Source organism: Macaca thibetana, chromosome X, assembly GCF_024542745.1.
Source record: "Macaca thibetana thibetana isolate TM-01 chromosome X, ASM2454274v1, whole genome shotgun sequence".
Lineage (NCBI taxonomy): Eukaryota > Metazoa > Chordata > Mammalia > Primates > Cercopithecidae > Macaca > Macaca thibetana.
Window position 1 is genome coordinate 57,214,082 of NC_065598.1, and position 26,085 is coordinate 57,240,166.

A 26,085-nucleotide genomic window follows, 5' to 3' on the forward strand; every position below is an offset into this window, starting at 1 on the left:
AAAATTGATTGGTTCGTCATACAATGTTGTAAACAAAGAAAAGATGAACCAATCTTAGATTACAGAACTCACTTACAAACATTGTGAAATATTCTGGGCTCAAAGTACAGCAAGGAGAATTTCTTGCAGGGACTGAAATGGCATTAGCTTTTCTATTTATAAATGGACTCCATCGTGAACTTAGCAGTTTAATTAAAAAACATAAGCTGAGATGGGAAGTGACTGAATTGGTGGCCTTTGCTGAACATTTTGAGGGAACTCTGGAGCAAGAAAACACTCAAAAGGCTAAAAGGCTTAGGACCCTTCAATTGCAACAGTTACAGGGGTCAAGACCACAGGCACCTTCTTGTTCTCATTTTAAATCATGACCAAGAGGTTGTGAAAGAAGAAATTCTTCCCAAGATGCCCGCCCTTATTGCAAACAACCAGGACACTGGATGTAGAGGACTACCTGCTTGCAAACAGGGTGTTCCCCATAAGTCCTGCTCTCGCAAACGAAGCAAGGCATTCCTGATAAGTCCTGCTCTTGCAAACGAAGCAGGGCGTTGGGGGCTTCTTTATGTGTAAACATCTTGAAAATCCAGAAAGTCAGGGAAAAGTCAGAAAAACAACAATGTATCTTGTGACTTGGCAACATTCCACAAACGACTGTATAAAATAAACAGAGCACGCCATTCGAGGTGGCCGCCATGTTTGTCTTGTCTTGTGTGTTCATTCCTTTGTTTAGGAAACACGTAGACCCCAACATCTGGCACAGCGAGCAGGGTCCGTGGCTCCACGAGAGCAAGGAACCGGAGGGGGAGCACCCCGGGCAGGTAAATAAAGGAAGGGGAACCACGGGAAAATTATGGGGAATTCCACCTCTCTGGCCTCTGAATATTTGCGGTTACTCCAGGGACTGTTGATGTCTATAGGAGTAGAAGTTAGTTAAGGAACATAAGACTTTGAAGCGATTGTTTGCCCATGTTGAACAACATTGTTATTGGTTTCAATATCAAACCAAAGTGCAGTTAAATCGAAAGGAATGGTTACAAGTGGTTAAAGTCCTGCGTCGAGCTCATCAGCGAGGGCAAACGATGCCTCTGACTTTGTGGACTTTGTGTAGTTCCATTACTCAGGCATTAGAGTTACTTGAAACTGACTCAGAGCATGGTGATACTGCCACAGGAGGTGAGGCATCTGAAGCTTTAGAGAGGAATGATCCTAGAGAGGAACATATTTACGCCCCGGTTGTTGAGGACAAGGAATTGGAAAAAGAGCTAATGCCTCCTTCATCTGAAGGAAATTCTGATTTGCAGCGCATTTTAGAGATGTTACAACAGTTGTTAAAATTGCAAGGTACTGCTGCTCCTGTTTCTCCTATCTCTCCACCACGAGCCTTAACTCTGTGCCTCTTCCTCCTGTAGGAGAAAAGAAGGAATTGAAGGAAAAGGATGATTTCGAGGAATTAGATTTATTCCCAATAACACGGGCTGCTTTCGGCCCCAATGCTCAGTTCCCAAACGGTGGCCAGAATGTGACTTTTATGGCCCTACAATTTAAATTTTTGAAAGAAATGAAAGCTGCAATTTCTAATTATGGACCTCAGTCACCATTTATTCTTGGCCTTCTTGATTCCTTCTCTTCAGAACATATGATGATTCCTATTGACTGGGAAACGTTGGGACAGGCTGTCCTTGATCGTTCGCAATGGCTTCAATTAAAAAGTTGGTGTTGAGAGGAAGCAAGAGTACAAGCTAGAAAAAATGCTACCCGAAATCCCCCAGGACCTACTGAAGAGCAGCTTACGGGTTCAGGACAATATGTCACTCTTAATGCTCAGGCAGGCCTAGATAATATTGCTCTCACTCAGATTAAAGCCTTGTTTATAAAAGCATGGACTAAGGTTGAAATAGCGGGTAAAACTTCTTTATCTTTTGTAAAGATCCTACAAGGAGCCACTGAGCTGTATCCAGATTTTGTAGCCCGTCTTCAAGATGCTGTATTAAAGACTGTAGGTTCAGGCCCTGCTGCTAAAATTCTTTTGGATACTCTGGCTTTTGAGAGTGCTAATCTGCGTCCTCTAAAAGCTAGTGGAGCTGATTTAGCTGAATACATTCGGGCTTGTGTAGGTGTTGGAGGAGCTATTTACAATGCTCAATTGTTTGCTGGGGCACTTTCTAAGGCTTTAAAAGGCAATTCTAAACAAGGTATATGCTATCAATGTGGGAAACCCAGTCATTTTAAAAAGGAATGGCAAAAAAATTAGGCTCTTCTGCTCTAAAAGAAAAAAGGTTACCATCTGATATGTGTAAACAATGTGGCAAGGGTTGACATTGGACCAATGAATGCCGCTCAAAAACTGATAAAAGTGGGAATGTATTGTCACCCCTCTTGGGAAACGGGAGCCGGGGCCCGCAGGCTCAGGGCCCCAACAACTACAATGCAGGCCTCCCCCAGTACCCAGTGAGCAGTGGCTTACAACATCAAGGAATGACCTCGAGTCCTCCTTAAAGACATCTTACCCTACCCCAGTTTCTCAGCTTTATGCTGCCACTAAGTAGAGTGCCGCTGCTGACCTAGCTATTGTCCAACCTTATACTTTATCTCCTAATGGAGGAATATATAAGTTGGCTACCGGAGTGTGTGGTCCTTTGCCAAAGGGACATGTAGGACTTTTACTAGGTCGAAGCAGCAGCGCTATGCGGGGGTTAATGTGGGTCCCAGGAATTATTGATCCTGATTTTACTGATGAAATCCTTATTATGGTACAAGTCTCACAATTTATGCACCTAGAGGAAGGGGAACGTATTGCACAATTGCTTTTATTGCCTTTTTTTTCCTTTCTTATCTAGAGATGTGTCTCGTCAAGGAGGTTTCGGTAGTACTGGGAAAACTGTTTCCTGGGAAACTTTAGTTTCTGATCAAAAACCTTTATGTCCATTGCAAATTAATGGGATACTTTTTGAGGGATTAGTCAACACAGGAGCGGATGTATCTATTATATGTTTGGCTCAGTGGCCTGATCATTGGAAAAAGAAACAAGTATCGGTTACTCTATCGGGCCTAGGTACTGCTTCTATAATCTACTAAAGTGTCAAGCCCCTGAGCTGTGTAGGACCTGAAGGACAACAAGGAAAAGTGTCTTTTTATATTGTTCCCATTAATATTAACCTTTGGGGCCGTAATCTTTTACAATTTGGTGCCTTTTTAAGCATTCCGCATATTTCTTCAGCTGCCAAAAATATGATGTTCAAAATGGGCTACAATCCTTTAAACTCTTAGCCACTGTCCACAAGCCTCAAGCTTTACAATTAAAGTAGAAAACTGCAACTCCTGTTTGGGTGGAACAGTGGCCATTATCTAAAGAAAAACTTAAGGCTTTAAAGAATTTAGTTAAGGAACAATTGGCTGAGGGTCATATTGAACCAAGTACTTCTACATGGAATTCCCCAGTGTTTGTCTCGTCAAAAAAAAGAAAAAAAGAAAATGGCACTTATTAACTGATCTTAGAGCTGTAAATACTTGTATTCAACCTATGGGGACTTTATCCCCTGTAGCAGAAGAAGAATTGTCATTTGTAGAAAATAGAATTAGTGAAGCTCACCTTGATTATATTGCACCCAATCTTCCATTTTCGTTGTGTCTTTTTCATACTCCCCATTCGCCAACGGCTGTTTTACACCAAGATAATAATATTCTGGAGTGGCTGTTTTTGGCTAATAAAGCCATTAAGAAAATTCATCCATATATTGATAAATTGGCTAAATTAATTATTAAAGGATGACATGGAGTTCGTCAGTTGCTTGGTGCTGACCCTATAAAAATTATTACCCAATTATCTAATCAATACATTGAATTTCTGTTGGAAATTCATAAGGGTTGACAAGTGGCTTGCGCTGAGTATACTGGTTCTTTTTCTCAAAATAAATTATTTGCTTTTCTGCAACAATATTCTTTACTGCCATATAATCCTATCTCTTACACTCCAGTTAAAGGTCCCACCTTTCTTACTGATGCTTCAAGCAATGAAAAGGCTGGATACTGGACTTCAGACAATTCAAAAATTTCTCACTATCCATTTAAATCAGTACAACAAGGAGAACTTTTTGCCATTCTTATGGTTCTAAAAGACTGGCCTATATGTAACTAAATATATTTCTCAGACTTCTTTACCATTATTTCCTCAAACTCCTTTTATTATTTGTAACTCTTACTTCCCGCACTGCCCCCCTTTTTTATCACTCATATTCGTTCTCATTCAGCTTTGCCAGGACCTTTATCTTTTGGCAATAGTCAGATTGATTCTTTACTTATTGGGAGTGTCCCACGGGCTCAGGATGAGCACCAACTACATCATACTAATAGTTTAGGATTACAACGGTGATTTTCTATAACATGCCATCAAGCCCGAGCTATTGTCAGAGCCTGCCCATCTTGTGCTCCTATTATTGCACCTTTTTAAAGTCCAGGTATTAATCCTCGAGGCACTCAACAAAGTCACATTTGGCAAATGGATGTAACTATGTTCCTTCCTTTGGTCGTTTAAAATATGTTCATCATACTATTGATACGTGGTCACATTTCCAGTGGGCTACGCCATTACCCTCTGAAAAGGCTGACTGTTATTGCTCATTTACTTACTTGCTTTGCAGTTATGGGAGTCCCTGCTGAATTAAAAACTGATAATGCCCCTGCTTATTGCTCTCGCAAATTGGCTGCCTTCGTCTCTTTATACCATATTCATCATTCCACTGGTATTCCATTTAACAGTCAAAGTCAAGCAATTATTGAAAGAGCCAATGCTACCTTAAAATTACAACTTTTAAAACTAAAAGGGGGAGATGGGCGAGATTCCCCAAAACATCAAATTCTGAAAGCCCTTTTTACTTTAAATTTTCTCAACCATTGGCGCCAATTACAGCAGTCTGCAGCGGTGAAACATTTTCAACAGCCTTTAGAAAAGCCACAAAACAGTAATCTGTGGGTGTATTATCCTTTATTACAAGGGAAATATTTAAAAGGAAAAGTTTTACAATGGGGCCGAGGCTATGCTCTTGTCCGTACAGGTGCCGGAGACGAGTGGTTTCCATCTCAACGGTTGAAACAGTGCCATGGCGAAGAGGAGCCAATCGGAAGAGCTCCTGAAGGAATTCCAGGAGCTAAATCTGAGCGCTCAGAGAACATTCACCTTCGGAACTCAACGTGCGGAGCCCCCGACATGGGGACAACTGAAAAGGTTAAGAAGCTGAAGGGGTTGTTCAACAAGCTGGGCAGCCCAAAACGCCACTGATTTTATTCCTGGCTATGCTGGCCGTAGTAAATTGTCAGGTAACAGCTGGAGAATTTACATACTGGGCTTATATTCCTTTTCCACCCTTATATCAAGGTGTGGCCTGGGGAGACAGAGAAGTCCCAGTATTTACTAATGATACTGCTTGCATGCCATCGCCTTTTTAAAACCAGGATCCTGAATTAAACACTGGCACAGTAAATAGTTCATATCAATTTGGGGTTGAAGGGTTACCTATATGTCTTGGGGGTAGTCCATATTGTCTGCATCTTTCTCATGAGGCTTGGGCTGTTCGCTATAACCATAGTCATATCTCTGCCTTTACTATGATTATTGTGGCTCAAAGTTTTAAGTATAATCATACTGCAGTACTTAATGAAACTCTGTCAAGTACATTATCTTTATGCCCTATCCCTGATGTGTCCGGAGGTGTTTCCCAACTAGAGTGGACTAGATGTAGAAGTAGTGAGCCACGATTGTTGTTAGAAGTAAAAGGGAAGAGTCATAAATACCTTGTTACAGATTGGAGTGTACATGGAGATTTTCAGACTAAATTCAGCCATGTCAACCTGCGTTGGCATAAAGGTAATCACAGCATTTCTGCAGATGGCAATGAAACTATTATTTGGCATGATGGTGGTCTATCACCCCCTAGGCCACATTTGGCTAATACCTCACAAATACAAGGTCATATTTGGAAGTTGCTAGCTGCTGGTAAACCAATGTTCACTTTCACGGGAAACATGTCCTTAAATCTTACTAATATTGCTAACCCTTTCCATACATCTTTGCATCGAAATAGTTCTAGATATGTTATTGCATGTGTAAGAAAGCCTTACTTGTTATTGACAGAAATTTTTAAATGGGATAATAATACAGGGGTAGTTAACTGTACAAACAATTGTACATTCTTAAGTTGTATAAATACTACTTGGTGGAATAATAATTGGAATGAGTCTCATTCCGATTTATATATACTAAGAGCCAGAAAAGAAACCTGGCTACCTGTAAACTTAACATGTACTTGGAGTGAATCTGCTGGGGTTACTCAAATTTACAAGGTTATGCAAGATCTTGTCCACCGCAGTCGGAGGATGGTTGGAATCGTCGTGACCATGGTGATAGGACTTGTAGCAATTGCTTCCACTGCCGCTGTTGCTAGATTAGCTCTACAAAATGCAGTATACAAAATGCAGAATTTGTGCAACAATGGCATGAACAATCACATTTGTTGTGGCAGCAGTAACGAGACATAGATGCTCATTTGACTGAACGAGTGGATAATCTGGAGCAAGTGGTTTCTTGGTTGGGAGATCAGCTAACAGTGTTGAATACCTGAGCTATGTTGATATGTGATTGGAACACTAGCCAATTTTGTATTACTCCTGTTCCTTTTAACAGCACTGTACATAATTGGACTGAGATAAAGAGACTTTTAATTGGTCATAATAATCTTTCCCTAGAAATACAAGAATTAACACAGAACATTTCTGAAACATTTCGCAATCAGTTACCATTGCTGACTGGTGCAGATTTGATGACTGGTATTGCACAAAGTTTGACGTCTTTGAACCCTATGAGCCCTGTAAAAACTTTGCTGACCTCTGTTTCTAGTAATGTATTGATTGTTGTTCTTGCCTTTGTCATTCTCACAGTCTGCTGGAGACGGCGCCAAAGGGCAAACACCGAATCCCAGTGAGCCCAACGTGTAATGATGGTTTTAAAAGAAATTCAAACTTGTAAATAAGGAAAGGGGAAATGTAGAGGACTACGTGCTCGCAAACAGGGTGTTCCCCATAAGTCCTGCTCTTGCAAATGAAGCAGGGCGTTCCCAATAAGTCCTGCTCTCGCAAACGAAGCAGGGCGTTCCTGATAAGTCCTGCTCTTGCAAACGAAGCAGGGCGTTGGGGGCTTCTTTATGTGTAAACATCTTGAAAATCCAGAAAGTCAGGGAAAGGTCAGAAAAACAACAATGTGTCTTGTGACTTGGCAACATTCCACAAACGACTGTATAAAATAAAGCAGAGCACGCCATTCGAGGCGGCCGCCATGTTTGTCTTGTCTTGTGTTGTCTTGTGTGTTCATTCCTTTGTTTAGGAAACACGCAGACCCCAACACTGGAAAAGAAATTTCCAGTGTCTGGAAAATTGTCTGCTTTTATATTGGTCCACCAATAAGCTTCCCTTTAGGCTGAGCTGTTTCACCACTAAAGAGAGCCCAAGAGACCTTAGGCCTCCTGATAATAATAAAAATCAAGGAGGTTCTAAACGATACTCCTGTAAATTGCTCCCTGTAATATCTTTAAACGAACATGGAAAGACAGAGATAAAATAAATGGGAAGTCATGAACAGTCCTGGTGGATATCTGAACTACTGTATCTGTCATAAATCCCACTTTAATAAGCCAACAAATCCCTCAGGGTAAAAAGATCATTTCTGTGGTGGGGGTTTCAAATCAAGTTCAAGAGGTCCCCACCTCTGAACATTTACAAAACTTCGGGGCTCTTCTCAGAAAAACACATCTTTTCTTTTTTTGTACGATGTGATATTGCTCCAGAAAACTTGTTAGGGCAAGATTTACTTGAAAGTAAAAGGGCACATAAAATTTTCCTCAGAGAGAGGTATGATCTTAGAGTTTCCCAAGTCCCCTGAGCCAGAATTGTTATGTTGTCTACAGGTAGAAAGTGATACAATCAAAACTCATACCTGTAATACCCCTGATCATTCAAAAATACCTAAATGTTAATGGGTCTGTTTCTCAAATGACATCGGAAAGATTAAAAGTATGGAACCTATAAAAGCCCAAATAGATCATTCTAAACTGTTGCCTAAATTAAACCAATATTCACTAAAACCTGAAGCAATTCAAAGGCTCGCGTCAATTGTAGATGATTTAATTAAACAAGGATTCATAATCTCATGCACCATCCCTTGCAATACTCCAATCTTACCAATTAAAAAACCAAATAGATGAGGTTGGAGATTTGTTTGAGACTTATGGGAAATTAAAAAATATATGATACCAAGATTTCCTGGGGTCTGAAATCCACATGCTTTCTTATCTAATGTACCCACTGATTTCAAGTGGTTCACAGTATAGATTTCTGCTCTGCCTTCTTTGACATTCCATTTCATAAAGAGAGTCAATACTTGTTTGCCCTTACTTGGAAAAATCAGCAGTATACCAGAACCGTAATGACACAAGTGTTTACCGAAGCCCCTTCATATTTTTCCCAAACATTGCATCAGGAATTAATGACACTACTGTTTCATCAAAATTCTACTCTCATTCGATACATAGACTCTTTGTTATGCTCTTCCACTAAGGAGTTCTCTGAAATTGACTCAGTTTACCTTTACAGCAACTCACATATAAAAATCACAAGGCGTTAATGAAAAACCTTCAGTTTTCCTTTTTTTATTATTATTATACTTTAAGTTCTAGGGTACATGTGCACAATATGCAGGTTTGTTACATATGCATACATGTGCCATGTTGGTGTGCTGCACCCATTAACTCGTCATTTACATTAGGTGTATCTCCTAATGATATCCCTACCCCTCCTTCCACAATAGGACCCAGTGTGTGATGTTCCCCTTCCTGTGTCCAAGTGATCTCATTGTTCAATTCCCAGCTATGAGTGAGAACACGCAGTATTGGGATTTCTGTTCTTGCGATAGTTTGCTGAAAATGATGGCTTCCGGCTGTATCCATATCCCTACAAAGGACATGAACTCATCATTTTTTATGGGTGCATAGTATTCCATGGTGTATATGTGCCACATTTTCCTAACCAAGTCTGTCACTGATGGACATTTGGGTTGATTTCAGGTCTTTGTTGCTGTGAATAGTGCCGCAATAAACATATGTGGGCATGTGTCTTTACAGCAGCATGACTTATAAACCTTTGGGTATATCCCCAGTAATGGGATGGTTGGTTTAAATGGTATTTCTAGTTCTAGATCCTTGAGGAATTGCCACACTGTTTTCCACAATGGTTGAACTAGTTTACAGTACCACCAACAGTGTAAAAGTGTTCCTTATTCTCCACATCCTCTCCAGCACCTGTTGTTTCCTGATTTTTTAATGATTGCCATTCTTTTTTTTTCTTTCTTTTTTTAAATTTATTTATTTATTATTATTATTATACTTTAACTTCTAGGGTACATGTGCATAAGGTGAAGGTTTGTTACATATGTATACTTGTGCATGTTGGTGTGCTGCACCCATCAACTCATCCGCACCCATCAACTCGTCATTTACATCAGGTATAACTCCCAATGCAATCTCTCCCCCCTCCCCCCTCCCCATGATAGGCCCCGGTGTGTGATGTTCCCCTTCCCGAGTCCAACTGATCTCATTGTTCAGTTCCTACCTATGAGTGAGAACATGCGGTGTTTGGTTTTCTGTTCTTGGGATACTTTGCTAAGAATGATGGTTTCCAGCTGCGTCCATGTCCCTACAAAGGACACAAACTCATCCTTTTTGATGGCTGCATAGTATTCCATGGTGTATATGTGCCACATTTTCTTAATCAAGTCTGTCACTGATGGACATTTGGGTTGATTCCAAGTCTTTGCTATTGTGAATAGTGCTGCAATAAACATACGTGTGCATGTGTCCTTATAGCAGCATGATTTATAATCCTTTGGGAATATACCCAGTAATGGGATGGCTGGGTCATATGGTACATCTAGTTCTAGGTCCTTGAGGAATCGCCATACTGTTTTCCATAATGGTTGAACTAGTTTACAATCCCACCAACAGTGTAAAAGTGTTCCTATTTCTCCACATCCTCTCCAGCACCTGTTGTTTCCTGACTTTTGAATGATTGCCATTCTAACTGGTGTGAGATGGTATCTCATTGTGGTTTTGATTTGCATTTCTCTGATGGCCAGTGATGATGAGCATTTTTTCATGTGTCTGTTGGCTGTATGAATGTCTTCTTTTGAGAACTGTCTGTTCATATCCTTTGCCCACTTTTTGATGGGGTTGTTTGATTTTTTCTTGTAAATTTGACTGAGTTCTTTATAGGTTCTGGATATTAGCCCTTTGTCAGATGAGTGGACTGTAAAAATTGTCTCCCATTGTGTAGGTTGCCTGTTCACTCTATGGTAGTTTATTTTGCTGTGCAGAAGCTCTTTAATTTAATTAGATCCCATTTGTCAATTTTGGCTTTTGTTGCCATTGTTTTTGGTGTTTTAGACATGAAGTCCTTGCCCATGCCTCTGTCCTGAATGGTACTACCTTGGTTTTCTTCTAGGGTTTTTATGGTTTTAGGTCTAACATTTAAATCTCTAATCCATGTTGACTTAATTTTCATATAAGGAATAAGGAAAGGATCCAGTTTCAGCTTTCTACACATGGCTAGTCAATATTCCCAGCACCATTTATGAAATAGGGAATCCTTTCCCCATTTCTTGTTTTTGTCAGGTTTGTCAAAGATTAGATGGCTGTAGATGTGTGGTATTATTTCTGAGGACTGTGTTCTATTCCATTGGTCTATATCTCTGTTTTGGTACCAGTACCATGCTGTTTTGGTTACTGGTGTATAAGAATGCTTGTGATTTTTGCACATTGATTTTGTATCCTGAGACTTTGCTGAAGTTGCTTATCAGCTTAAGGAGATATTGGACTGAGATAATGGGGTTTCCTAAATATACAATCATGTCATCTGCAAACAGGGACAATTTGACTTCTTCTTTTCCTGACTGAATACCCATTATTTCTTTCTCTTGCCTGATTTCCCTAGACAGAACTTCCAACACTATGTTGAATAGGAGTGGTGAGAGAGGGCATCCTGTCTTGTGCCAGTTTTCAAAGAGAATGCTTCCAGTTTTTGCCCATTCAGTATGACGTTGGCTGTGGGTTTGTCATAAATAGCTCTTACTATTTCAAGATATGTTCCGTCAATACCGAATTTATTGAGAGTTTTTAGCAGGAAGGGCTATTGAATTTTATCAAAGGCCTTTTCTGCATCTATTGAGATAATCATATAGTTTTTGCCTTTGGTTCTGTTTATATGCTGGATTACGTTTATTGATTTGCATATGTTGAACCAGCCTTGCATCCCAGGGATGAAGCCCAATTGATCATGGTGGATAAGCTGTTTGATGCGCTGCTGGATTCAGTCTGCCAGTATTTTATTGAGGATTTTTGCATCGATGTTTATCAGGGATATTGGTCTAAAATTCTCTTTTTTTGTTGTGTCTCTGTCAGGCTCTGTTATCAGGATGATGTTGGCTTTGTAAAATGAGTTAGGGAGGATTCCCTCTTTTTCTGTTGATTGGAATAGTTTCAGAAGGAATGGTACCAACTCCACCTTGTACCTCTGGTAGAATTCAACTGTGAATCCGTCTGGTCCTGGACTTTTTTTGGTTGGTAGGCTATTAATTATTGCCTCATTTTCAGAGCCTGCTATTGGTCTATTCAGGGATTCAACTTCTTCCTGGTTTAGTCTTGGGAGAGTGTAAGTGTCCAGGAAATTATCCGTTTCTTCTAGGTTTTCTAGTTTATTTGCATAGAGGTGTTTATAGTATTCTCTGATGGTAGTTTGTATTTCTGTGGGGTCGGTGGTGATATCCCCTTTATCATTTTTTATTGCGTCTATTTGATTCTTCTCTCTTTTCTCCTTTATTAGTCTTGCTAGTGGTCTATGAACTTTGCCGATGTTTTCAAAAAAACAGCTCCTGATTCATTGATTTTTGGAGGGTTTTTTGTGTCTCTATCTCCTTCAGTTCTGCTCTGATCTCAGTTATTTCTTGCCTTCTGCTAACTTTTGAATGTGTTTGCTCTTGCTTCTCTAGTTCTTTTAATTGTGATGTCAGGGTGTCAATTTTAGATTTTTCCAGCTTTCTCTTGTGGGCATTTAGTGCTATAAATTTCCCTCTACACACTGCTTTAAATGTGTCCCAGAGATTCTGGTATGTTGTATCTTGGTTCTCATTGGTTTCAAAGAACATCTTTATTTCTGCCCTCATTTTGTTATGTACCCAGTAGTCATTCAGAAGCAGATTGTTCAGTTTCCATGTAGTTGAGCGGTTTTGATTGATTTCGTTAGTCCTGAGTTCTAGTTTGATTGCACTGTGGTCTGAGAGACAGTTTGTTATAATTTCTGTTCTTCTACATTTGCTGAGGAGTGCTTTACTTCCAATTATGTGGTCAATTTTGGAATAAGTGCAATGTTTTGCTGAGAAGAATGTATGTATATTCTATTCATTTGGGGTGGAGAGTTCTGTAGATGTCTATCAGGTCCGCTTGATGCAGAGTTGAGTTCAATTCCTGGATATCCTTGTGAACTTTCTGTCTTGTTGCTCTGTCTAATGTTGACAGTGGGGTGTTGAAGTCTCCCATTATTATTGTATGGGAGTCTAAGTCTCTTTGTAATTCTCTAAGGACTTGCTTTATGAATCTGAGTGCTCCTGTATTGGGTGCATATATATTTAGGATAGTTAGCTCTTCCTGTTGAATTGATCCCTTTACCATTATGTAATGGCCTTCTTTGTCTCTTTTGATCTTTGATGATTTAAAATCTGTTTTATCAGAGACTAGAATTGCAACCCCTGCTTTTTTTTTATTCTCCATTTGCTTGGTAGATCTTCTTCCATCCCTTTATTTTGAGCCTATGTGTGTCTCTGCATGTGAGATGGGTCTCCTGAATACAGCAAACTGATGGGTTTTGACTCTTTATCCAATTTCCAAGTCTGTGTCCTTTAATTGGACCATTGAGTCCATTTACAATTAAGGTTAATATTGTTATGTTTGAAGTTGCTCCTGTCATTATGATATTAGCTGGGTATTTTGCTCGTTAGTTGATGCAGTTTCTTCCTAGCATCAATGGACTTTACATTTTGGCATGTTTTTGCAATGGCTGGTACTTGTTCCTTTCCATGTTTAGTGCTTCCTTCAGGATCTCTTGTAGGGCAGGCCTGGTGGTGACAAAATCTCTAAGCATTTGCTTGTCTGTAAAGGATTTTATTTCTCCTTCCCTTATGAAACTTAGTTTGGCTGGATATGAAATTCTGGGTTTAAAATTCTTTTCTTTAAGAATGTTGAATATTGGCCCCCACTCTCTTCTGGCTTGTAGAGTTTCTGCCGAGAGATCTGCTCTTAATCTGATGGGCTTCCCTTTGTGGGTAACCTGACCTTTCTCTCTGGCTGCCCTTAACATTTTTTCCTTCATTTCAACTTTGGTGAATCTGACAGTTATGTGTCTTGGAGTTGCTCTTCTCGAGGAGTATCTTTGTGGTGTTTGTGTATTTCCTGAATTTGAATGTTGGCCTGCCTTACTAGGTTGGGAAGTTCCAGAATCTACAAAGAACTTAAGCAAATGTACAAGAAAAAAACAAAGAACCCCATCAAAAAGTGGGTGAAGGATATGAACAGATACTTCTCAAAAGAAGACATCTATCCTGCCAAGAAATATATGAAAAAAAAAAAAAAAAGCTCATCATCACTGGTCATTAGAGAAATGCAAATCAAATCCACAATGAGATTACATCTCACACCAGTTAGAATGGTGATCATTAAAAAGTCAGGAAACAATAGATGCTGGAGAGGATGTGGAGAAATAAGAACACATTTACACTGTTGGTGGGAGTGTAAATTAGTTCAACCATTGTAGAAGACACTGTGGCGATTCTTCAAGGGTCTAGAACCAGAAATACCATTTGATGTAACAATCCCATTACTGGGTGTATATCAAAAGGATTATAAATCATTCTACTATAAAAACACGTGCATACGTATGTTTATTGTGGCACTGTTCACAATAGCACAAACTTGGAACCAACCGAAATGCCCAGGAAAAACAGACTGGATAAAGAAAATGTGGCACACATACACCATGAAATACTATGCAGCCATAAAAAATAGAACACCAGTAAGATCTCTAAGGTTTTTGACTGTAGTCCATGATACCCAAACAGCACTTCTGGACTCACACAGGACATGGGAGAACTCACTGCCCTGAATGAAAGGACACAGAGCTAGGTGTCCTTTGGAGGGACATGTCCTTTGTAGGAACATGGATGAAGCTGGAAACCATCATTCCCAGCAAACTAACACCATAACAGAAAACCAAACACTGCATGTTCTCACTCATAAGTTGGAGTTGAACAATGAGAACACATGGACACAGGGAGGGGAACATCACACACTGGGGTCTGTCAGGGTGTGAGGGCTCGGGGAGGGATAGCATTAGGAGAAATACCTAATGTAGATGACAGGTTGATGGGTGCAGCAAATCACCATGGCACATGTATACCTATGCAACAAACCTGCACAATCTGCACATGTACCCTAGAACTTAAAGTATAATTTAAAAAGACTCTGATGCATTCTTAAATACGTAAATTGCATTTCTTCAGCTCCAGAATTTCAGCTAGATTCTTTTCAATTATTTCATTCTCTTATTAAATTTATCTGTGGAATTCTGACTTTTCCTGTGCTATCTTGAATTTCTCTGAGTTCCCTGAACCCAGCTGTTCCAAATTCTCTTTCTGAAAGGTCACATATCTCTGTTCATCCAGGATTAGTCCCTGGCTACCTATTTAGTTCATTGGATGAGGTCATGTTTTCCTGGATGGTGTTGATGCCAGTAGACATTCTTCAGTGTCTGGGCATTGAAGAATTTGTTATTTATTGTAGTCTTCTATATCTTGTCTTGTTTGTATCCATCATTTTGAGAAGGCTTTCCAGATATTTGAAAGGACTTGGGTATGAAGAGCTAAGCAGCATCTGCTTTAAGGAGCACCTCAAGCCTAATAAAACTGTAGTTCTTGCAGACTCATAGAGTTATTAACTTGATGGTTTTGAAAAAGATGAAGAATTCTCTGGATTACCAGGCAGATATCTTGTTCTCTAGCCTGAATTTTTCCCAAAGAAACAGAGAATCTCTCTTAGTTTTGAACCTCCAAAAACTGAGGGTGGAGTCATATTAGCACCCCTGTGGCCACCAACACTATGACTATGCTGGGTCAGACCTGAAGCCAGCACAGGACTGGCGAGGGCTGGTTTAAATACTACTTCTGTGTGTGAGTGTCGGCTGAGTTTGGTCTGGTTTTCCTTTCTTCTCTAACAGGACAGCACTGAGTTCAATGCCTCACAATTGCTGTTCTCCCTCCCTCAGCACCCAGAGATGATCTCTATACCATGCTGCTACTGCCGGGGCAGGAGAATGGGGTTGGGGAGAGGTGGCATTGGCAACTTAAGACGTTTTTTCTATCTTTTCTTTACCTCTTTCAGTGATATGAAGTTAAAATCAGGTGTTACACAGGCTCACCTGATTTTTGGTTCTCATGAAGGGGCTTTCTCTGTGTAGATAGTTGTAAATTGGTGTCCTTATAGAAATACAATTTGTGTAGCCATCAGTTCCACTATCTTGCCCTGCCTCCTTTTGTCTTTTATGATCTTTGTTGTTTGAAGGTCTGGTTTGCCTAGAGTTAGAATAGCAACCCCTGCTTTTTGTTTTGTTTTGTTTTTCATTTGCTTGGCAGAATTTTCTACATCCCTTTACTTTGAATCTATGCATTTCATTGATTGTGAGATGAGTCTCTTAATTACAGAATACTGGGTTTTGCTTCTTTATCCAAGTTGCCATTCTGTGCCTTTTAATTGGGGCATTTAGATAATTTACAATCAAGGTTAGTATTCATATGTGCAAATTTGATCCTGTCAACATGTTGTTAACTGGTTATTATGCAGACTTGTTTGTGTGGTTGTTTTATAGTGCCACTGGTCTATGTACTTAAGTGAGTTTTTGTAGTGCCCAATAATGGTGTTTCCTTTCCATATTTAGCACTCACTTCGGGACCTCTTGTAAGGTTTGTCTTGTGGAAATGCATTCCCTCAGCATTCGTTTGTTTGAGATGGATCTCATTTCTCCTTTGCTTATGAAGCTTAGTTTGTCTGGATAAGAAATTCTCAGTTGAAAATTCCTTTCTTTAAGAATGCTAAATATAGGCCCCTAATCCCTTCTGGTTTGTAAGATTTCTGCTGAAAGGTCCACTGTTAGCCTGATGAGGTTCCGTTTGTAGGTAAACCACCTTTTCAGTTGCCTTTACATTTTTTTCTTTTATTTAGACCTTGGAGAATCTGATGATTATGTGTCTTGGGGGTGGCTGTCTTTTGTAGTATCTCATAGAAGTTCCCTGCATTTCCTAACTTTGAATGTTGTCCTATCTAGCAGAGAAACATTTCATGGACAATATCCTAAAATGTGTTTTCCAAATTGCTTGCTTTGTTTCCTCTTTCAGAGACACTAATGAGTCATAAATTTGGTCTCTTTACAAAATCCCATATTTCTCAGGTTTTGTTCTTCGTTCTTTCTTCTCTTTTCTTTATTTTTGTCTGAGTTATTTCAGAGAGCCAGTCTTCTAGTTCTGAGGTTCCTTCCTCAGCTTGGTCAATTCTGCTGCTAATATTGTGATTATATAATGAAATTCTTGAAATGAGTGTTTTAGTTCTATCTTATCAGGTTTTTTTCTTATAATTTTCAGTTCACCTTTGATTTCCTTCATCTTATTTTATTCCTCAGAAACCTTGGACTGGGTTTTGATGTTCTCCTGGGTATGAATAATGTTCATTTCTACTGACATTCTTTATCTGTCATTTCAGCCATTTCAGCCTGGTTAAGAACCATTGTTGGGGAACAAGTTGAGCCATTTAGAGTTAAGAAGACACTCTGGCTTTTTGAGTTACTAGAGTTTTTGTCATGGTTCTTTCTCATCTTTGTGGGTTGGTATTCTTTCAGTCTGTGAATTTGCTGTCCTTTGGATGGGATTTTTGTTCTTCTGACCTCTTTAATGTCCTTGGGAGTTTGATTGTAATATAAGGTGGGTTTAGTCAACTGGCTACATTTCTGGAAAATTTTAGGACACCAAAGCTGAGCTCAGGATGCCTGGAATGCATGCTTTAACTCTAGGGCCGCTAATATCAAGCCATTGGCTTTGCTTTCTGGTCTCTTGAGGTTAGGAACCTGCTGTGCGGGAGGGACCCAGGTGTTCCTGGATCACTGTTCACAACACTCCGATGGGTGGTGCCAGGCAGATTGCCTTGTCATGTGGTGTTAGCTAGATCCATGCTCATTTTCATGTACCAGCAGCAATGGCAATGTGGTGGTGTGATTGCTCATTGGCTGTGGTGGGGCATTGGTGTGCACAGGTTTGCTGGCCACCATGTGGATGTTTGCAGTGGCAATAATGGCAGCACCATGGTGGAGGTGTGGAGCGTAGGGGACTGTAGGCATCTACGTTTGCATTTGCACCAGTGGGGGTGTCAGCATGGAGCAGGGCACTGGAGAACACGGGGATAGCAACCTCTGTGCCCATGTTCATGCCAGTAGCAGCAGTCACACAGGATGAGGCATGGGGCTGCTGGTCTCTGTGCACAGATTAATGCCTGTGGCAGTATCAGCATGGGAGCAGGGCACTGATGGGCATGGAGCTGACAGTCTCTGTATGCATTAATTTGTCAGTGATGATGGTGGCAAAGGGCAGGTGAAGCTTCTGGTTTCCTTATGCACCTTTACATTGGCAATGGTGGCACAACTGGGGGCAGGGCAGGGTGTGCTTATGCCAGCAGCAGTGGCTTAGTGCAATGCACATGCACGTGTGCGCCAGCAGAGAAAGAGAACTGAAGTCCACCCATGTGTACGCGTATCAGTAAATTAATGTGGAGGGTGACTGTGGGCCAGTGCATGCCAGCAAGGCAGCATAGGGGAAGCAGCAGTGGGGCAAGGGCATGGGTGGGCTGGTGTGTGGAGGTCATTTGGCTGGAGCTTTCCAATGATCAGGCACAGTCTGCCAGTGCTGAAGCTATCATGTGGGTCTCTGTGAGGCACCACAACTGCAGATCTGAGGCTGCACTGCAAGCCATAATGGTCAGACTGGTGCCCTGGGAGGGACTAGCAGACAGGAGGGCAATCAGATCAGAGCAGCCCCATCTCATGGGAAAGATCTCCCTGAACTATGCAGGTCCGACAGTTCCCCTAAAGCTAAAGTCTCTTAAGGGAGCAAGATGAGCCTTGGAGGATGGGCATTCCTGGCCATGCTCCACCACACACTGTCCTACACCAAACTCCCCAGGTTCTGCACCAGATGGAGTTCTGCCCACACCACCTCTCCAAACAGCTCTCTCTGCCAGCTCAATTTTCTGTGGGGGTCATGGGGTCTCTTGCTGACAGGATTCCAGAGGATTTTGGTGAAACTAGACCACCACAAGCTTGCTCAACTCACCCCCTCTTAAGGAGCTGTTGGGGGCCAGGAATGAGTCTTCGTGCACAGTAGACTGATGAAGGGTCCAAACTTCCTCCGCCTTCATCCCAGCATCTGTGTCTTCCCTCTGTCCACACTCAATGCCTTCATCTATAAGATGTTTCCTATATCATGGTAATCACAAAGCAAAAACCTATAAAAGATACACTAAAAATAAAAAGCACAGCATTAAACATACTGCCAACTGGAAGAAGACAAGGATGCCCACCTTCACCACTCCTACTAAATATAGTATTGGAAGTCCTAGCCAGAGTAATCATGCAAGAGAAAGAAATAAAAGCCATCCAAATTGGAAAGGAAGCCAAACCATCTCTTTTTGCTAACAATATGATTCTATACATACAAAACCCTAAAGACTGTACCGAAAGAGTCCTAGAACTGGCAAAGACTTTAGTGAAATTTTAGGAAACAAAATCAATACACAAAATAAGTAGCATGTCTATACACCAATAACATTCAAGCTGAGAGTCAAATCAATAGCATAATCCCAATTATAATAGCCACAATATAAATAAAATATCTAGGAATACAGATAACAAGGGAGCTGAGAGACTTCAACAAATAGAATGACAAGATACTGTTGAAGGAAATCAGAGATAACACATACACACACACACACACACACACACACACACACACACACACATACAAAGCAGCTGGGCGTGGTGGCTTACACCTGTAATCCCAGTACTTTAGGAGGGCGAGGCGGGCAGATCATGAGGTCAGGAGTTAGAGACCAGCCTGGCCAATATGGTGAAACCCCATCTCTACTAAATATACAAAAATTAGCTGGGTGTGGTGGTGTGTGCCTGTAGTCCCAACTACTTGGGAGGCTGAGGCAGAAGAATCACTTGAACACAGGAGGCAGAGGTTGCAGTCAGTTGAGATTGTGCCAATGTACTCCAGCCTCGGTGACAGAGTGAAACTCTGTCTTAAAAACAAACAAACAAACAACAACAACAACAACAGCACTTCATGCTCATGAATAGGAAGACTCAATATCATGAGAATGGCCACACTGCCCAAAACAGTTTACAGATTCAGTGCTATTCCTATCAAATTACCAATGACATTTTTAGACAATTAGACAAAATTATTCTAAAATTAATATAAATACCATAAGAGTCTTAATAGCCAAAGCAATCCTAAGCAAAAAGAACAAAGTTTGAGGCATCACACTATCTGACTTTAAACTATACTATGGGGCGGAGCCCACTGCAGCTTGGCAAAGCAGCGATAGCCAGACTGCCTCTCTAGATTCCTCCTCTCTGGGCAGGGCCTCCCTGAAAGAAAGGCAGCAGCCCCAGTCAGGGGCTTATAGATAAAACTCCCAACTCCCTGGGACAGAGCACCTAAGGGAAGGGGCAGCTGTGGGTGCAGTTTCAGCAGACTTAAACGTTCCTGCCTTCCAGCTCTGAAGAGAGCAGCGAATCTCCCAGCACAGTGCTCGAGCTCTGCTAAGGGACAAATTGCCTCCTCAGGTGGGTCCCTGACCCCTGTGCCTCCTGACTGGGAAACATCTCCCAGCAGGGGCCAAGAGACACCTCATAAAGGAGAGCTCCAGCTGGCATCTGGCAGGTGCTCCTCTGGGACAAAGCTTCTAGAGGAAGGAAAAGGAAGCAATCTTTGCTGCTCTGCAGCCTCCGCTGCTGATACCCAGGAAACCAGGGTCTTGAGTGGACCTCCAGCAAACTCCAGCAGACCTGCAACAGAGGGCCCTGACTGTTAGAAGAAAAACTAACAAATAGAAGGGGGTAGCATCAACAGCAACGAAAAGCATGTCCACATAGAAACCCTATTCAAATGTCACCACCATCAACGACCAAAGGTAGATAAATCTATGAAGACGAGGAAAAACCAGTGCAAAAAGGCTGAACATTTCAAAAACCAGAATGTCTATTCTCCTCCAAAGGATCACAGTTCCTCACCAACACTGGAGCAAAACTGGACAGAGAATGAGTTTGACAAATTGACAAGAGTAAACTTCAGAAGGTGGGTAAAAACAAACTCCTCTGAGCTAAAAGAACATGTTCTAACCCAAAGAAAGGAAGCTCAGAACCTTAAAATTAGAGGAATTTCTAACTAGATAACCAGTTAAGAGAAGAATATAAATGGCCTGATGAAACTGAAAAACACAGCATGAGAACTTCGTGAAGTATACACAAGTATCAATAACCAAATCGATCAAGCAAAAGACAGCATAGCAGAGATTGAAAACCACTTTAACGAAATAAAGTGTGAAAAAAAGATTAGATAAAAAAGAATGAAAAGGAACAAACAAATCCTCCAAGAAATATGGGACTATGTGAAAAGACCAAATCTACATTTGATTGGTGTACCTGAAAGTGACAAGAAAAATAGAACAAAGCTGGAAAACACTCTTTGGGATATTAACCAGGAGAACTTCCCCAACCTAGCAGGACAGGCTGACATTCAGATTCAGGAAATACAATGAACACCACAAAGTTACTCCTCGAGAAGAGCAACCCCAAGACACATAATCATCAGATTCACCAAGGTTGAAATGAAGGAAAAAATGTTAAGGGCAGCCAGAGAGAAAGGTCGGAATGCCCACAAGGGGAAGCCCATCAGACTAACAGCGGACCTCTCTGCAGAAACCCTACAAGCCAGAAGAGAGTGGGGGCCAATATTCAACATTCTTAAACACAAAAATTTTCAACTCAGAATTTCATATCCAGCCAAACTAAGCTTCAAAAGTGAAGGAGAAATAAAATCCTTTACAGACAGTCAAATGCTTAGAGATTTTGTCACCACCAGGACTGTCTTACAAGAGCTCCTGAAGGAAACACTAAATATGGAAAGGAAAAAACAGTACCAGCCACAGCAATAACATACCGAATTGTAAATACCATTGATACTATGAAGAAACTGCATCAACTAACAGGCAAAAATAATCAACTAGCATCATAATGACTGGATCAAATTCACACATAACAGTAATAACCTTAAATGCAAATGGGCTAAACGCTACAATTAAAAGACACAGACTGGAAAATTGGAAAAAGAGTCAAGGCTCATTGGTGAGCTGTATTCAGGAGACCCATCTCACATGCAAAGACACACAAAGGCTCAAAATAAAGAGATGGAAAAATATTTACGAGGCAAATAGAAAGAAAAAAAAGCAGGGGTTGCAATCCTAGTCTCTGATAAAACAGACTTTAAACCAACAAATTCAAAAAAGACAAAGAAGAGTATTACATAATGGTAAGGTATCAATGCAACAAGAAGAACTAACCATACCAAATATATATGCACTCAATACAGGAGCACACAGATTCATAAAGCAAGCTCTTAGAGACCTACAAAGAGACTTAGACTCCCACACAATAATAGTGGGGGACTTTAACACCCCACTGTCAATATTAGACAAATCAATGAGAAAGAAAATTAACAAGGATATTCAGGATTTGAACTCAGCTCCGGACAAAGCAGACCTAATAGACATCTACAGAACTCTCCACCCCGAATCAATAGAATATATACTCTTCTTAAGAAACTCACTCAAAACTGCACAACTACATGGAACCAGAACAACCTGCTCCTGAATGGCTACTGGGTCAATAACAAAATGAAGGCAGAAATAAATAACTTATTTGAAACCAATGAGAACAAAGACACAACATGCCAGAATTGCTGGGACACAGCTATAGCACTGTTTAGAGGGAAATTAATAGCACTAAATGCCCACAGGAGAAAGCAGGAAAGATCTAAAATCGACATCCTAACATCACAATTAAAAGAACTAGAGAAGCAAGAGCAAACAAATTCAAAAGCTACCAGAAGAAAAGAAATAACTAAGATCAGAGCAGAACTGAAGGAGATAGAGACAAGAAACACCCTTCAAACAGTTAATGAATCCAGGAGCTGGTTTTTAGAAAGATTAACAAAATAGACTGCTAGCCAGATGAATAAAGGAAAAAAGAGAAAAGAATCAGACACAATAAAAATGATAAAGGGGATATCACCACTGAGCTCACAGAAATACAAACTACCATGAGAGAACATTCTAAACACCTCTATGCAAATACACTAGAAAATCTAGAAGAAATGGATAAATTCCTGAATGCATACATCCTCCCATTTCAAAACCAGGAAGAAGTCAAATCCCAGGATAGACCAATAACAAGTTCTGAGATTGAGGCAGTAATTAACAGCCTACCAATGAAAAACAGCCCAGGATCAGACAAATTCACAGCCGAATTCTACCAGAGGTACAAAGAGGAGCTGGTACCCTTCTTTCCTTCCTTCCTTCCTTCCTTCCTTCCTTCCTTCCTTCCTTCCTTCCTTCCTTCCTTCCTTCCTTCCTTCCTTCCTTCCCTCCCTCCCTCCCTCCCTCCCTCCCTCCCTCCCTCCCTCCTCCTCCTTCCTTTTCTTTCTTTCTTTCTTTTTGCTACTTTTATACTGTCTTGTATTTTTATTTGTATTTTCAGGTATTTAGTTATTTCATCGGGTGCACCATAAACTCTATGAGGGCAGATATTGTATCTTTACATCTGCAGTTTTTCGCACAGAGCCTTGTGGTTAAAAGCTGATCAAAAAATGTTTATTCCTATGTTAGAAGATTCTTTATATTCTATCTTTCCAATCTTTGAGATTCTTTATATTGAGGAGAGAAAAGAAAAATAAATGAAGAAAGCTTGTAATTGAATGAACTAGTTCGCAGTGTTTTGCATCTAACAGCCAAAGGCATAAATAATAAATCATCAAAAGATGATTCACAATTTTATCATTGTTATTCATCGCATAGAACTAAAAGAAATATAATACATATTTTTCTTCCAGGCCTGGCTGACAAATATGATTGTATAATTTTTTAAATTATTATTATACTTTAAGTTCTAGAGTACATGTGCACAACGTGCAGGTTTCTTACATATGTACACATGTGCCATGTTGCTATGCTACACCCATTAACTCGTCATTTACATTAGGTATATATCCTAATGCTATCCCTCCCCACTAACGCTCCCCACAATAGACCCCAGTGTGTGATGTTCCCCTTTAGTTTAATTAGATCCCATTTGTCAGTTTTGGCTTTTGTTGTCATTGCTTTTGGTGTTTTCGACATGAAGTCCTTGCCCATGCCTATGTCCTGAATGGTATTACCTAGGTTTTCTTCTAGGGTTTTTATGGTTTTAAGTCTAACATTTAAGTCCATCTTGAATTAACTTTTGTATAAGGAGTAAGGAAAGGATCCAGTTTCAGCTTTCTACTTATGGCTAGCCAATTTTCCCAGCACCATTTACTGAATAGGGAATCCTTTCTCCATTTCCTGTTTTTGTCAGGTTTGTCAAAGATCAGATGGCTGTAGATGTGTGGTATTATTTCTGAGGGCTCTGTTCTATTCCATTGGTCTATATCTCTGTTTTGGTACGAGTACCATGCTGTTTTGGTTACTGTAGCCTTATAGTAGTTTGAAGTCAGGTAGCGTGATGCCTCCAGCTTTGTTCTTTTGACTTAGGATTGTCTTGGCAATGCGGGCTCTTTTCTGGTTCCATACGAACTTTAGAGCAGTTTTTTCCAATTCTGTGAAGAAAGTCATTGGTAGCTTAATGGGGATGGCATTGAATCTATAAATTACCTTGGGCAGTATGGCCATTTTCACGATATTGATTCTTCCTATCCATGAGCATGGTATGTTCTTCCATTTGTTTGTGTCTTCTTTTATTTCACTGAGTAGTGGTTTGTAGTTCTCCTTGAAGAGGTCCTTCACATCCCTTGCAAGTTGGGTTCCTAGGTTTTTTATTCTCTTTGAAGCAATTGTGAATGGGAATTCATTCATGATATGGCTCTCTGCTTGTGTGTTACTGGTGTAAAAGGGTGCTTGTGATTTTTGCACATTGATTTTGTATCCTGAGACTTTGCTGTAGTTTATGAGCTTAAGGAGATTTTGGTCTGAGACAATGGGGTTTTCTAAATATACAATCAGGTCATCTGCAAACAGAGACAATTTGACTTCTTTTCCTAACTGAATATCCTTTATTTCTTTCTCTTGCCTGATTGCCCTAGCCAGAACTTCCAACACTATGTTGAATAGGAGTGGTGAGAGAGGGCATCCTTGTCTTGTGCCAGTTTTCAAAGGGAATGCTTCCAGTTTTTGCCCATTCAGTATGATATTGGCTGTGGGTTTGTCATAAAAAGGTCTTATGATTTTGAGATACGTTCCATCAATACCTAGTTTATTGAGCGTTTTTAGCATGAAGGGCTGTTGAATTTTGTCAAAGGCCTTTTCTGCATCTATGGAGATAATCATGTGGTTTTTGTCTTTGGTTCTGTTTATATGCTGGATTACATTTACTGATCTGCATATGTTGAACCAGCCTTGCATCCCAGGGATGAAGCCCACTTGATCATGGTGGATAAGATTTCTGATGTGCTGCTGGATTCGGTTTGCCAGTATTTTATTGAGGATTTTTGCATTAATGTTCATCAGGTATATTGGTCTAAAATTCTTTTTTTGTTGTATCTCTGCCAGGCTTTGGTATCAGGATGATGTTGGCCTCATAAAATGAGTTAGGGAGGATTCTCTCTTTTTCTATTGATTGGAATAGTTTCAGAAGGAATATTAGGAGCTGGTACCATTTCTTCTGAAACTATTTCCAACAATAAAAAAAAGAGGGACTCCTCCCTAACTCATTTTATGAGGTCAGCATCATCCTGATTCCAAACTTGGCAGAGACACAACAACAAGAACAAAAATTCAGACCATTTTCACAATATTGATTCTTCCTATCCATGAGCATGGTATGTTATTCCATTTGTTTGTGTCCTCTTTTATTTCACTGAGCAGTGATTTGTATTTCTCCTTGAAGAGGTCCTTTACATCCCTTGTAAGTTGGATTTCTAGGTATTTTATTGTCTTTGAAGCTATTGTGAATGGGAGTTCATTCATGATTTGGCTCTCTGTATGCCTGTTACTGGTGTATAAGAATGCTTGTTGTTTTTGCACATTGATTTTGTATCCTGAGACTTTGCTGAAATTGTTTATCAGCTTAAGGAGATTTTGAGCTGAGATAATGGGGTTTTGTAAATATACAATCATGTAATCTGCAAATCAATATTGCGAAAATGGGCATACTACCCAAGGTAATTTATAAATTCAATGCCATCCCCATTAAGCTACCAATGACTTTTTCACAGAATTGGAAAAATGTGCTTTAAAGTTCATATGGAACCAAAAAAAGACCCCGCATTGCCAAGACAATCCTAAGTCAAAAGAACAAAGCTGGAGGCATCACACCACCTGACTTCAAACTAAACTACAAGGCTACAGTAACCAAAACAGCATGGTACTCGTACCAAAACAGAGATATAGACCAATGGAACAGAACAGAGCCCTCAGAAATAATACCACATATCTGCAGCCATCTGATCTTTGACAAACCTGAGAAAAACAAGAAATGGGGAAAGGATTCCCTATTTAATAAATGGTGCTGGGAAAATTGACTAGCCTAAAGTACAAAGCTGCAACTGGATCCTTTCCTTACTCCTTATACGAAAATTCATTCAAGATGGAT

At 40.3% G+C, this 26,085-nt stretch overlaps 1 protein-coding gene across 3 annotated transcripts in view; it reads right to left on the reverse strand.

Moving 5' to 3' along the window:
* Positions 1-26,085, reverse strand: part of LOC126946496 (zinc finger X-linked protein ZXDB-like) — a 540,578-nt gene that overhangs the window by 463,853 nt on the left and 50,640 nt on the right. For 2 of the 3 annotated variants that reach the window (XR_007722679.1, XR_007722678.1), the window contains exon 2: positions 13,419-18,651. Coding sequence is in view for 1 of the 3 variants with exons in the window: in XM_050776885.1 (XP_050632842.1) it covers positions 18,634-18,651 (18 nt within the window). In the remaining 2 variants the exon portion in view is untranslated. Of the gene's footprint in view, positions 1-9,798; positions 18,652-26,085 lie in introns of those variants that run through there. The other variant, XM_050776885.1, reaches the window with a different exon arrangement.